General features: G+C 41.9%; 2 protein-coding genes across 4 annotated transcripts in view; one reads left to right on the top strand and one right to left on the bottom strand.

Annotated features, from left to right (window-relative positions):
* The first annotated feature begins 2,130 nt into the window (after positions 1-2,130).
* On the top strand, positions 2,131-12,570 carry DEGS1 (delta 4-desaturase, sphingolipid 1). 2 transcript variants are annotated; one of them, XM_050894247.1, is made up of 3 exons: positions 2,131-2,249; positions 3,267-4,009; positions 12,565-12,570. In XM_050894247.1, the coding sequence occupies exons 1-3, from the start codon at positions 2,168-2,170 to the stop codon at positions 12,568-12,570; spliced, it is 831 nt and encodes a 276-aa protein (XP_050750204.1). In that variant the 5' UTR covers positions 2,131-2,167. The 2 variants fall into 2 exon arrangements, with proteins under 2 accessions (XP_050750204.1, XP_050750203.1); XM_050894246.1 differs by lacking the exon at positions 12,565-12,570 and adding an exon at positions 6,256-9,187.
* The window catches only part of NVL (nuclear VCP like), a 43,036-nt gene continuing 40,322 nt past the window's right edge, over positions 11,952-14,665 (bottom strand). For both annotated transcript variants that reach the window (XM_050894239.1, XM_050894240.1), the window contains exon 23: positions 11,952-13,972. In XM_050894239.1, the coding sequence (XP_050750196.1) occupies positions 13,928-13,972 (45 nt within the window). In that variant the 3' untranslated portion in view covers positions 11,952-13,927. The remainder of the gene's footprint in view (positions 13,973-14,665) is intronic.

The following is a 14,665-nucleotide window of genomic DNA, read 5'->3' as shown; positions in this document are numbered from 1 at the left end:
GATCCTTCCCATGGATGAGAAGGTCTTTAGCACAATAATGGACAGCAGTGCTAATATTTGAACTACTACAAAAAGGGAACATTTTCAGAAACATTACGTACAGTGTTTAGAGTGCAGTTGAGTGAAACACTTGTGATCCTGGCAATTCTGCAGTCAGCTTCTGCACTGGTAATGCAAAAGCACTTCCTGGTTTATTGTGAAGCGGCCACTGAGCAAGAAATAAAACTGAACATCCCTTGCAAGGGCAAAATGCCTTGATGAAATCTAAACATCTGTTTTACCTCTTATGCTGCACCAGTCCTCACAAAGTCTACAAAATTCAGATCGTGTGACTAAGGAGGGAAAAGCTGTGAATAAACTTCCATCTCTCCTCTACTTGCTCCCTTTTTCACTTCTAATTCACATCCTAATATGCACAGATTAAAAATGCATGTAAACAAAAATATTCGTGAAGCTGTTATGTTTTATAGATCCTGTGCTTTGTGCATTATTTTAGATTTTAAACATTTTCAAGTAGGGATTGTATTTCCCGTACGTTTGCACAGTTGCACATGGGGCTTTTAGCAGCTAGTACATATTTGCCTTTTTTATTCATTATTACTAGTAAATTTTATGTGACGCATCATAAACCTCGAGATATATTACATTAATAGAGAAGTTATAATTTACTTTGTGATAACTTCCTCTGTTGTTTTTATCACTATTACTGATTTAGATTATTTTGAGTGGATTTATAGACAACTAAAATTCCAAGCAAGTAGTCATTCAAATTCCACATAAAGTAATCTTTGTAACTGAACTGCCCACAATCAATATTATATGAGAAATAGATGCAGGGACAGATTAAATGGGGTTTAGTTCTTACAGAGGAGTTTGTCAAAGAAGTTCTTAAAATGTCTTACCACAAGAAGTGAAGAAAATGGGAGACCTTGGCACAGGCGTTTTGAGTTGTAGTTAAGTATCTTTAGGCAGCTTATAGAAATTTAGATTTTGGCCAAATGATAGCTAGTCCTTACAATCACACATCTCTTACCTTTGGAAAAGAAAAAGGTTTTTTTAAAGAGCCACTGTACGATGCTGTTTCCAGTCTCGAGAAAGCAAGTCGGATGAGACTGCCCGGCCTGCCCGGCCGTCTGCGGTGGCTTCTGGGCAGGCTGTCCCAACAATTGAGAGGGGCAGAAATCTCACAGACAGCTAAACCTGTATAAACATCATTAAAGGCAGCAGGAAGCACAGCAGGGGAGGCGGGGTGGGTGAACATGAAGCTGGTGAGGCTTCACCCGCCCAGCTTCTTGGAGGCCAGCTCGTCCTCGCTACCACGGTGAAAGACGACGGAACTTCGGGTTCCCCCAGCGCCTCGGCGTGCGAGGGCGCCCGGAGGCAGGGCCAGCGTTACAAGCCGAGAATTTTCTCTCCCTCCTTAAATATTAGTTATGCATGCGGCGTTATTAAAGCCACCCACAGCGCGGGCAGCGACACTGCCGGCTTGAGAGGCTCGATCCCTCCCCGCGCTCTGCTCCCCTGAGGCGGCAGCGCGTCACAGCCCCGCTCACCTCTCACGCCACACGCCGGCCCCTCGGGACCCCCCTGCGGCCGCCAAGGACGCGCAGGGCGGCTGGCCCTGCCCGCAAGCCTGCCACGCCGCGGCGAGCGCCGGATGAGTCGGCCCCGCCGCCTCCAGCGGGAAGGCCGGGGAGCCGCAGCCCGCCCGGGCGCTCCCGGGGCAGAGCAGTGGGACCTCTGCCCTGAAGAGGGGGACACACACGACTTCCCTCCGGCGGGAGAGGGGGCTGAGGGGCGGCTCGTGCCTTCCCGACCGCCGCCTCCGCCCGGCGGAGGCGCCAAGGGCCGCGGGGAGCCGCCACCCGGCCCCCAGGCGACGGCTTCCCCGGGCGCCTCACCCCGCCCAACCAGGCCCCTGCCGGCGGGCGGAGGGGGAGACGCTCTGGCGGGGGCGGGGCCTGTCAGCCTCGACAGCCCGCAGTAGCCAATGGGGAGAGAGGACGGGGTGGTGGGCGGGACGCCCGCCGAGCCGCCTCCGCGGCGCTATAAAGTGCGGTGCCGGGGAAGGGGGGGAGTGCCGCGTGCCTGGTGCTGAGGGGAGCGGAGCCCGGCTGAGCGGGCGAGGGAAGCGGGCTGGGCGGTTGGGGGGTGCCGCGCTGCCGAGATGGGTAACACAGTCGCCAGAGAGGATTTCGAGTGGGTCTACACGGACCAGCCTCATGCCGACCGCCGCAAGGAGATCCTGGGTGAGGAGGAGGAGGGGTGGCGACGGCGCCGCCGCCGCTCCTTGCCGCCGGCTGCGTGGCGGGGGGGGGGGGGGAAGAGAGACACACGACACCCCACAAAATGGCTGCCAGCCGCCCGCGCCGGGGGGCGCCGCGGGGAAGGCGCCGCGGCGGAGGGCCCGTCCCTCGCCGCCGGCCGTTTGAGCCTCCCGGCGGCGGAGGCGCGGCCGGCGAGCGCCGAGGCGTGCGGCCGGGGCCAAAGTCGGCTCGGGCCCGGGTGAGGGGAGCGGCGCTGGCCGTGTACGTGGAGGCGGGAGCCGCCGCCTTGGCGGCGCTGGCGGGGGAGGGGAAGGGAAGGGAGGGAGCCGGGGGGCAGCTCGCCGCCTGCGGGGCCAGAGCCCAAGCCCCGAAGGGTGGGGCGGGCGGCCCGGGCTTCCATTTTGAGCTGCGAAGCGAGCGCTGAGCAGCTGCGGAGGGGTGCCGGAGGCTGCCGGACAGCGGTGCGGGGGTTGCGGGCCGCTCCCCGCCCGCTGTCGGAGCTGCCCGCTGCCGCAGAGCCCTTCCTGCGGGTAGGAAGCGAGCTGAGTAATTGATAAGGTGTCTGCTGGTCGTTATAAATAGATCGCGTGTTGTGTGTAGCGGTCATCGTGGCACCCAGTATTGGTGGTAAATAACCGCGTTTTCAAGTAAGACGACTAAATCGGACCTGAGCTTATTTGAGCTCTTGTGAATTACTGGTGGGTTGTCATTTCAAGGCCATTTCCTTCCTGGGTAGGCTGGAGGTGGTACTGGTGCTTGCCATATATATGTCTAGTTGCTGAGCAACAGAAAACTGCTAAAACGATTTAATTCTAAAGGATTCATTCTAGCTATAAATGTCACGAGTGGCAAGGTGCTGCATTTTCATTACCTTTGCAGACAGATCCTAATTGGGAGGAAGGGAAGATGTGACATCTGCTTTTGTAATCTAATTGGGATAGTTGGCTGTGAGGAGAGCTTCTAAATAATTCCTTTTTCGTTTAATTCTTTCCCATCTAGCTAAACATCCAGAGATAAAAGCATTGATGAAGCCAGACTACAACTTGATCTGGGTGGTTGTGCTGATGGTTCTTGCGCAGTTGACTGCATTTTATCTAGTTAAAGACTTGGACTGGAAATGGGTAACCTTCTGGGCATATGTTTTTGGGAGCTGTATCAGCCACTCCATGACTCTGGCTATTCATGAGATTTCTCACAACAGTGCCTTTGGCAACAGCAAAGCAATGTGGAATCGATGGTTTGGAATATTTGCCAACCTCCCTCTTGGCCTCCCATATTCCGTATCCTTCAAGAGATACCACATGGATCATCATCGTTACTTAGGAGGTGACGGAATTGACGTGGACATTCCTACCAACTTTGAAGGCTGGTTTTTCTGCACCCCTTTTAGGAAGTTCATATGGATTGTTCTTCAGCCTTTTTTCTATGCGATTAGACCTCTCTGCATCAATCCCAAACCCATTACTCGACTTGAAATAATCAATTTGTTGGCTCAGCTTTCCTTTGATGTTCTGATATATTATTTATGGGGAGTCAGATCCACTTTTTACATGCTTGCTGGTTCATTACTTGGACTTGGGTTGCACCCAATTTCAGGACACTTCATAGCTGAACATTACATGTTTTTAAAAGGACATGAGACTTATTCCTACTATGGGCCACTTAATTTGCTCACTTTTAATGTTGGCTATCACAATGAACATCATGACTTCCCCAATATTCCTGGCAAGAGCCTTCCACTGGTAAGTTTACTTCCAAGGTTATTACTTTTTCTTAAAATAAGCCCTATTTTAACTTGAAAATCAGGTAGAACACTGATAGTTAGAAGAATGGAAGTTGGGAGATTTAAAAAAAAAAAAACACAAAAACCAAGCAAACAAAAAACCCCAAACAAAAAAAAAAACCCAGATCAGTTTCAAAGTTGAGTGATGAAGGGGGTAGTTACTTACCATTTTAGTGGTACCCTGAAAAAGCTTCCAATGTGCTTGCTGCTCAAGCCTCTTCCATAAAAGGAGAGGGGAGGAAACACGTCTTATGCTTTGCAGTAACTTTAGTTTTCTGTAGTTACAACCAGCCTTCTGTTGTCTTTGGTTTGTAAGTATGTGGAAAACTAGCTAAGAAGTTGCAGGTACCTTCAGAGATTTGTCGGCTCTGTCTTTGAAATCTTAAGGACAATATTGTAATGCATGCTTATCCTTCAGTCTCTTCTATCGCTGACATTCGCTGGTGGGGAAAAGAGACGGTTTGAGGTATTGCTAATGTTTGTTGTACTGTTGACAAATGTTTAATAGCTTTCTGTTTTGGAGCAGCTCAGTTTCCTCTAGTGAGAACCTTTGAACCCTAAGTAAGTATCAGCTGCACATAGACAGAATTAAGGCTTCAGAGCTAAGACTTAGACCTGCCACATCTGCATGAGCAGCAGACGTGAATTTTCAAACTAGTTTCTCTCCACTTCAATCTTTGCTGGTTTATTTTAAGCAGGAGCTTAATTCTCATTGTATACGTGTTTCCCAATTGGAGCATGGGAACACAGGCTTCCAGGCTTACACCTAAAACTCATCTTTAGTGAAAAGTGTTTTTCATCAGACACTAAACTTGCAATTTGACAGCAGCTGTGGTGTTGGTCTTCTAGCTTTGTTACTGCACTTGGTAATAGTAAGACTTTGTAAGCTTGTGCCTTTGGTGGAGTCTAAACTTGATTGTTATTTCTGTTGCCAGTGGTGGAAGTGTAGATGAAATAACTACTCCAGCACTTCTTTAGCAGGGCAGTTAAATTCTGTAATTGGTTTGAGACTTTGTTTTTGTGGGTTTTGTTGTTTTTGAAAAAGAGATGATTTCTCTTATTCATATATTTCGTCTTTCAAATACAGCTAGAGTTGCTTTAACTCACCTTTGATACCTAGATCTGTGCTGGTGAACCAGCATTTCACTTCTTGTACCAGTACTTAAGTTGTAAATAGGGTATGACTTTTTTCAAGTATTTAATTGCAGAGGTAAATGCCCAGCTCTGCTACAGGACTCTTAATTCACAGCTCTGATAAGAAGACAAAGCCCTCTTTTAGAACAGTGTAGTTAATTTGATTGGACTGGACTCTGCCACGCTGTGTGCTAAAGATCACTGAAGTACTGAACACTTGATTCCAGCTGGGGTACTGGTGAGCTGAGAATAATTACTGTTGAATAAAAGTATACTGGCTAGACGCACTATTCTGTAGTGTGTGATGACAGATCAAAATGATCTTCAGCTCCAACCAGGCATGCAAATATCTTGGGTTTGTTTGTTGCTTATACAGATATTATTCTTCTGTCTAAAGCTATGGAATTTAGTGAACAATCAGTTTTGTTCTGCTCAGGTTTTAAGGCTTTAGGTGGTTGGCCTTACATATCAGTAAGGATATCTAACTGAAACTCCAGCTCTCTTAGTTTAAAACAGTGGTCTAGTCAGCATGTGTATCTGAAACAAAGTCTTTGGAAGCAGCTTATATTCATTCTTTAATGTCTGTCTTCAGAAACAAGATGTTCCTCAGAAATAAGATGTTTTTTCTTCTGAATGCTAAGGTTTGAAACTACATGTAAAAATACCTGTGTTAAACATCTCTTCCTAGAACTTACAACATCCTTTTTAGTGATACTCGTGTACCTATGAGTCAGCGCTGAACCAAGTCGCCCACTTCCACTAGCAACCAAACTGCTTGCTTTTGTGAGCATGTCATTCCGTAGGTAGCACAGTGAGTGGACTTCAGAGTGTTAGCGGTTTGTTCTGGTTAGCTTCAATATAAAAGTTTCACATGAATTTTACTTAACAACCAGGGAGTTGCTTGTTCCTTCAAGAAACTTTCACATTGTGGCACTAGTAGCCTTTCCTGTAGAATCTGACATCTAAAATGAAACTTCTGGTGCTCTGCATTAAGTTACAGGTTGAGGATTGTAAAGTTGTCACGATCGGTGCTAATATAAATAGTAAATAAACCTCGTATCTCCTCTTTAGGTGAAGAAAATAGCAGCTGAATACTATGACAACCTGCCACAATATAACTCTTGGATAAAAGTACTGTATGACTTCGTGATGGATGACACAATCAGCCCATATTCACGCATGAAAAGGCAATTAAAGGGTGAAGTGAAGCAAGATTAAACTTCCGGCAACCAAAAAAACTTTGAAAAGTCTGCTTGCTTAAAGTGGCTGGTATAAGGTCTCTTGCTAAAGCTCTTCACAGGTGTCCTGAATTAAGATCTACAGCAACATAGCAATGCATCCTTAAGGATTTTGTAGCAGACTCCTATGAGCTGTAACATTCCTCACAGTCCTCAGATTCATTGGTTTAATGTGTCTATGTTTGCCTAAGGATCAGTGTTATATGCATAATGCTAAATCACTTTGTTACAGAATTTACTTTGGCAGGTGTTAAATCTCTAAAATATCTGTCTGACTCAATATTTTAAAAGTTCTCAATGTAGTACACTGCCCACATATGCTGTTTAGATGACTGTAGTGTTAAAATGCTGTACTTACCCTGTTAATTCTAAACTAATGTGATTTGTTAACTTAAACCTTCTGTTGAACCTGTTTCCTAACTTGTGGGTGGAAGAACTAAATTTGCACAGAAATGTTAAGTCTGCTTTTGTTTAAATATGTAATGTGTCATTTGAAGCATTGCTTTAAAGTTCTACCTTTTCGACTGAAAGTACCTTGAAGGGGCAATCTATCAGAATGAAACTGGCATCTTCGAGATAGCTTGTGTAACTTCCTTGTAAAAAGGTGGGGAATTCAAGGGTATTGCCAGCTTTGTGGGTCCTAGCTTACTGCCTAAGCTGCTTGTGTTAGCATATAGCTTGAGCAGCTAGCATTTAGAAACGTATTGTGTAAGCCACTCAGTAACTTCATATAACTGATTAGGTTTTTCATATGGGAAAAATCTTGTTACAGTTTGGGGGTTTTCTGATCTGCAAAGAAAAATGATTAGACTTGTCCTAGTTGGTTCTGCTGTTACCATGGTTTTAAATGCTCAATCTATAAATATTTACACTCATTTGGAAATCTGGCTTGTATGGAAAACTGAATCAATTGAAGCAGATACTGTTCTGGCAAACAAGGCTAGCTACAACCACTGACAGCTCTACCTTACCTATACTAAGTCATTTGTATACACAGAAAATGATCTTGATTTCCGCCCCCCTCCTGCCCCAAACCTACAGTACCCTACATAAACACTTGTCTGTCTTACATACTAAAATGTGGTGAGAGCACAGGTGGTGATATCAAACTTCCTAAGAAGTTTTTAAATTGGGAACAGAGAATGGATAGATGTGCTGAACACTGAAGAACCTCTACATACCTCAGCACAGTGTATTTGCCTTCTATCATCTAATGCATTGATGATGGCTTTAAGCTGTCAAAGATGGCTACAAATCACCCTTAAATCTCAAATGGTGATCCTATGGTATGTTCTTCACTTATCTGAAAGATGCAATCTGAAGGTGGAAGTCTTAGCTGCTGTCCACACTGGTCTGCTGTAAGTAACTAACTTAATTTTTAGATGCCTTCAACTCCTGCATTTTGGTTTTTTTGGAAGAAGCTGAGCTTGACAAGAATGTATTGGTATATCTTAACCCTTGCTTGCTTGCAGTCCTGTTTTTAATGTGTGTTTTGTTTAAGTGGAGGCCCTTATCTGTGGTTAAGCAATAGAAATGGTATGAAAGTGTGCCAACCACTTAAAGTGACTTCATTATGATGCCAGTAACATGCTAGCTAGCCAGTATATTGCTCAGGGTAGAGTATAATGTCAAAATATACTTTATCCAGTATTTTAACATTTAATTAAAAAGGAGAGATTAAAGTAATATTGGGTGAATTTTTGACTGGTCCCCTTACGCTGAAGGACTTAAGCTTTAGAGAAATTTGGTATTTTTAAAGCAGATGCAAGACCTGTTCTATTGAGTGGTGGTATAGATGAACTGTAAAGAATCATTGCCTTTCCTTTCTACTCAGAAGAAAACTGACTTTGGTTGAAAGACTTGAATAGGCTTAACAAGTTGCAGAACAGTTTATTTTTAAGCCACTTCTGCATGACTGCTCAATTTAAGAAGCGAAAGGTAGAATTAAATCTCTTTGTCTGATGGCTTACCATAGCTGGATGAAGGATTGAAAGTGCCTCCAAAAAGTTTTATGGCTAAAAGCTAAAGTTAAGAAATTCAGTTATCCTAGATGAATACATAAGAGAACCAAAGTTCAGAGTCAAAATTTTATACTTGGGCTTAGTTACCTACTTCCTGGAATCACTGATGCTCCTTACTGTCCTCCCAGTGGGTGGTGCAAGTGTGAATTCCTGCTTTTAAACAGGACTGAAGTTGCCATCTCTCTTGTTTAAAATTGCAAATGTTGCTTTAAGGTGTTCTGACTATGATCTTCCCTTCCAACTCTGATTATAAATACACTATTTTCACTTCAAGAGCTGCAGAATAGTGGGGAGTTCTGAGGGAGATATCTATGCTTGCCATAATCTTTCTGAAACATCTACTGGCTGCCTATTGGAGAACACCTACTGGACTAGGTTAATCTGAGCCAGTGAGACTTAAGTTTGGATCTAAACCATGGTCTGATTCTTGCAGGCGTTGGTAACTACCATTCTTAGGCACATAATTCCTGTGTAACACACAAGAGGCCTTGGCATCTAACTTAAGTAGTAGGGATTTTGCCAGAAGCACATAATCTGAAAGTTAACCTATATTGTAGTATAGTTTCATCCCTGAAAAAGTTAGAAGCATTTCTGAACCACTGGTAAAAGGAATTAAGACTAGCTGGACTACTTGACTTGTGTCTGATATATTCTAAATGAATAACTATTTTCTCCAGTCATAATGTGGTGTTTAGTCCAAAGGCATGGCATAGAAATAAGAAACATTAAATTTTTTTAAATACATATGAACCATCTAGTTACTGTTTTTAAGGAATTAAATAATTTTCATTAATGCTATTAATATATCTGGCAGAAACAGGTTAGTAAAATTTTTGAAATACTTTATCTGAAAGTTGGAGGGAGCTTTGACTAACTAGTGAAGAACAAATGAAACCTAAAGAGCATTAAGAACCCTGACAGTTAACCTAATTATAATTTTTTTTTTTATAAATCTATTCAGATGGAATGAGTTAACTTTGGCCTTTCTACATGCTTGTTAGGGTTTGTTCCTTTCTGTGTAACTGAAGCATCTTCCTAGTTTCAGTTTGGCAAACTTCTCCTTTATGTGTAATCAGCCAGGAGTTTAACTGTCAAAACAGCTGACTTTGGGTCAGCTGTGTTAAACATGTCATCCAAGTATTTTAGCTGCAGTTAAATTGTGCAGAGCTCTGAATCCCCTTCAGAGCTTTCAGAGTAACTTAGAGTTTTCAGAATGAACTGCCTTGCATGGCTTTTAACACCTCCCTGCCCCCTAATTATTTGAAGCTGCTTAAGTGGATTAAGTAATGCATTGTGGAATCTGATCATACTAGGCATGAGTTTTCCCACAGGACAGGTGTGGGTATATTCTTTCAAAACAACTCTTGCTTCTGGCGTTCTTGTTTTGCTGTTGAACCTGTCTGTTCCACAACAGTGGCCAATTAACATGTGTTAAATGAGTGCATCTTTCTGGCTACAGAGCTTCATACTTTCAGATCCAGGGCAAGACTTCCTACCTGGAACCAGAGGTCAGCTGAAAAGTAGTTAAGACTTTTGGTTCTGTGTCTCAGAATTCCTCTCGTTAAGTCTTTAAATGTAGCCAGCAAGCACATAATGCATACTTAAAAGTCTACAGATGTTGAGAAATGGATCTATTCTAGGTAAGTGGACACTGTTAGATAATGAGCTCTGTGGTTTACCTCTGCCTCCTTGGCATTAATTCTTGTATCAGATGAAGTAGCATGCCACAGTAGAACTTAAAGCTGTTCATTCCTTATTTAATGATGAGGTTCAACAACCAATAATGTCAGTGCTATAGATTGCAGGCTGCCATACTAATCCTGTTGGACAAACAGGAGAAAAGTCACTTTCAGGTAGCAATCTTGCATGATAAGTGGTCTAAGATGCAGCTTTTGGAAAGTGCGCTCCTAATTTGAAAGGGTCTCGGAAGACTTAAGGCAAAGCAAGTTCTGCTGTTTTAGCTTGCACATTGCAAAGCACAGGAGCCACTTCTGGGTCTGCCAAGATGATTGCTTCTGCAAGGTCCTAGGAAAACAATCTGACAAATAGGTGTGTCTAAATCATGTAGATATGCCTTTAGTATCGCAACCTGCAACTTTATGTACACAATTATATCTTCTCTGTCAAATCCTCTATTTCACAATCAAGCCTGCAGTGGTATACAAGACCTTAGTGAGGATAAAAATGTTGAAAAAGTTTCCTAATGAAGACAGCACTTTTTTTTTTTTCTTCTTTCTTTCTTTCTCCCTGCTGGTAGTTCCCTGCACTGCCTCTGCCCCCTATCCATGCTTAAGTTAGCATCTGACATGCTCTGGGACAGAATCATTCTCATGATTTAGGTATGTGGCTAGCCTCGGGAAAAGGGAGAGGAGAATGGCATGATGAACAATTTCTTGATCTTTTCACAACAAACAAGATGACTAAAGGGAAAACCTCCTCTAGGCATGTCTGCTAGGAGGGGTGGTAGCTCTATATGCAGAACAAAGTAGTGGTGTCTGTATTGTATGAAAAGGCTTGTTCCTTAAAGCGATTCCCATTTTCTGCGCACAAGTACAAGGGATCTTGCATTTTATTTCTTAACAAGTTGGTTTTTTAGTGATAAGTACTACAGCCCAAGCAGAATTTCCCACAAGACAAAGTAGCAGTGTGGGTGCAGCACTTTGTGTGAACAGTCAAATGGAGTTCAGTTGCCTACCCTTGTCTGCTCCTTGACACACATGTAGCCCAGACAAGGTAAGCAAACAGGATATGGACACTTTACAAATCCTCCTGCATCCCACTTCCTCTTCCACTATCACATATTAAAAAGAATGATCATTGGACACCTTGTATATTAAACATATGTTCCATGTTGGAACTCTCAACAAGAGTATTTTGTTATTACTACTTGAATAGTAATACTGTTATTACTGCTACTTGAATAGTATTTCCCCCTTAGTCTTGCCTTGTGAGTCCTACCTTGTTTCTTGTTCCATATATACACAGGAATAATACCATCATAAGAGGAAAGGAGAAAATTCTTAGGTGAATATGCCAGGGCTTGAGGACTTACTCATTCATAAGCTCATCAACTGTAAGTATGGTAGCAGGATTCTCCTCTACATATCCATAAAGGAGAAATCATTCATGTGGTTCTTTTCAACTGTAAAGAGTGGCTTGCTTGCTACATCTTTTTTCCATGAAAGGATGACAAATATTTCTAAATTGTATCACTGAAGTTGTATATCACAGTTAGACCTTTTTTAATTCCTGATTTGAGTTTTTATATATAATTTGTTTTAAAACCAATGCATGCCACAGGCAGGTGAAAACAGTGATGGCCTTTAGAATTACCATATCTAAAGGTAGAATGGGTGACAGTTTCAAAATTGATATTTGAGGTATCATATACTGTTTTCATGGGGCTCCTGCTTGATTCTTTTTCATTGGTCAACTCTCAAACATTCAAGTGAATTGAGTGTATTATTGTACTAAACGAGTTCACAGCTTACTTTGACACAGTTGTAGCTTCCTATAAAGCAAAAACCTTTTATTTAAGAAGGTGGTAAAAAAACCTGTAAAGTTGTAGATTTAGAGCTAAACCAGGGAAATTTATGTAACATAGGTAGTTCCTGTATAGCTCCGTACATGACATCTAGGTATGATCTTACATTAAAATGAGTCACTTAACTGATACATACTAATTGCATTGCCTCACAGTAATGAACATCCACAAGTGAAACTACTCTGAGATAAAATGATGATTGTTCATCTTGGATTTCTGGGAACCAACAGTAATTCCTGAAGCTCCAAGCCTAATTTACAATTACAAGCAGACACATGATCATCTGCTTTATATGCAGGGACTTAATTTGTTAGTCAGATGGGCCACAACTTGAGTCACTGAGTCTCAGGCTTCCCTAGAAGAGGGAGGGAATATCATACCATGTTGTGCAAAAATCACAGTGGTAAGTACAAGCTGCCATGAGTGTCAGTTTTTAAAACACAAGTCTGTGGTGATCAGTTGTTTGTAATAGCCTTCCACGTTTACCTTTGGGGAAAATGTGCAAATCTTTTGTCAGATGGCAATTCAGAGAAGAATCTAAGATGTAAGGCACTATTCCCTCTCAAGGCAAGGTCAGTCTTAAAGTTACATCAGGTGTTCAGGGTCACATCTAGCAAAGCATGGCAATTTGTTTAAATGAACTATGATTTGAGTGGGAAATTAAATTATCTCCTCCCTCTTAAATGTTAAGTAGGGGGGATGCTTACAGAATAAGTGTTGTTTACAGAAACTGCTTTACTTTTTACATGGAAATTTCATGACTAAAAATTATTTAAGGTTTGGTGTTACCAAACTTAAAAGACTTTCTATGAAATTTGCTAGCAGAAATCATTTCCTTTTCTGATCCTTGACTGATGGTTGCAGTGCTTTTAGGAAGAATAAGACTGATCAAAGATAGGAACTGAGATTAATGATTAAAGAACTTCACAGAATGATGACAGTGGTAAAAAATCCATGAAGGCTTGTAGGTTTCAGAAATTAGTTGCTCAGTATCTGTAACATTTCAGTGTTTTGTCCTAACTCAGATACTTCCCAGTTTGCTGAAAGTTATGACCCTCTTTCCAAGATCGAATTTCTTGTATTTAAAAAAAAAAAAAAAAAAGCTTGAGGCTCTTGGCCTGTTTTAAGAAACCGTAACATTTTCCCTCTTCCAGAGGATATCAAAACACTTGAGTTAAATTCAAATCCATAACAGAATTTTTTGTTGTTGCAGATTTGTCTAAAAAAAAGATTAAGAACCAGCTTGTTAGATAATGCTTACTGTTTCAAATGTTTCTTAGGTGGCTGTTAAATCAAAATATCATAGCACTTCTCAGATTTCCAAACTTTACTTTCTCCTAGGTAACTTCAAGACAACTTGCCATCTGTGGATAGTTTCTTTTGATAAGGTGAAGGGAAGCTGTTAGAAGCTCCGAGGACCTGTGCTGGCACAATCATAATGTGTCACTGTATTTGGGAAAGGCATGATTAATGGTATGAAAACATACAGTGCAGCACTTTCCCAGTCTACTTTCACAGCTCTGTTCTCCCAGTGATTCTTCCAGAGTCCTTGTTCTTGAAAACATAGCTATTTTCATTTATGGTTGCATATTTTTCATTTATGGTTGAAAACAGCTATTTGACCAGTGTAAACACTTTGAAGGGTTAGCCTCTCTGCCTCCAAGGGATTTCTAATTAAGGGCACCAAATATATCAGAATGGTATTAGCTCTTTAGCACTAAAAGCATTCATTTTTAAAATGTAAATGGTGATATGCAGGAAGTGTGTACTCTATCTTTTATTCTGGAAATAAAAGGATAGTTCAGAGCAGTTAGGTTACAATGACCTTTAGAGAGATTTAGTACAGCTTCTTTCCAACCTGTCTCTTGAAATCAGGCACAGGTATTGCAAAACTCTCCACCAATGCAGAATAAGTCTCTCTTGGGAATTGTCCAAATGTATCACCTGCACAGTGACTGATGCAGTTCTTCATACATTATTTGATCCTAACAGTGCCAAGATAAGAGGAAAAAATACGTCAGACAATGGTAAAAAAAATCATGCAATATTTAAAAGTGACTTTATATGTATTATTTTAACAAAGTAAAACAAACCAGCTATATGAGCCACTAGCTATATTTTAAAACATTTATAAACAAAAACCTAAGTAAGGCAAAACCCCACTACTCTGGCTCATAAATGAGGTTCTCCAGTGATCGTCACCAATGATACATAATTAACAGAAGCCTTTGGCAGAGTTCTTACGCTTAATATTGCCATGCTAGGTTCAGATAGCAGCTTCACTAAGAAGATACTGCCCGCTTTACTGGGGGAGCTGCTGAATTGACACTTTACTACCTCATCTAGTTCTGCCAAAATGAACAGACAAGATCTTTTGCTAGTCTAACTTAACTGTAACTGTTCCTTAATCCTTTTCACTAGTCACTCAAAATGACAGTTTTGAGGAACAGAATATTTAGAGATGTTAACTTCCACTGAAATAACTGGCTTCAGAAGGTGATGTCTGTCCATAGCTTTAAGTACAACTTATTTTGGTTTGTCTTGAGTCAACCAATTAAACCAAAAGCAAGTTAACTGAACTCGGAGATCTGTATAGGAGGGAAGAGAAGAGTTAGAAGCACTAAATCAGTGAGATGCAGCTTTTTTTATTTTCCAGTATTCATAGGAAGGTGTGTAGA

The sequence above is a fragment of the Gymnogyps californianus genome, chromosome 3 (genome assembly GCF_018139145.2).
Source record: "Gymnogyps californianus isolate 813 chromosome 3, ASM1813914v2, whole genome shotgun sequence".
NCBI lineage: Eukaryota > Metazoa > Chordata > Aves > Accipitriformes > Cathartidae > Gymnogyps > Gymnogyps californianus.
The sequence above is the reverse complement of the archived record's forward strand: the minus strand, read 5'-3'. Positions and strand labels throughout refer to the sequence as shown.

Excerpts from the sequence above, each read along its gene's own strand:
- DEGS1 (XM_050894246.1), top strand. The coding sequence starts at position 2,168 with ATGGGTAACACAGTCGCCAGAGAGGATTTCGAGTGGGTCTACACGGAC. Across the intron at positions 2,250-3,266 it reads CCGCCGCAAGGAGATCCTGG|CTAAACATCCAGAGATAAAA; the intron begins GTGAGGAGGAGG and ends TTTCCCATCTAG. Across the intron at positions 4,010-6,255 it reads CTGGCAAGAGCCTTCCACTG|GTGAAGAAAATAGCAGCTGA; the intron begins GTAAGTTTACTT and ends TCTCCTCTTTAG.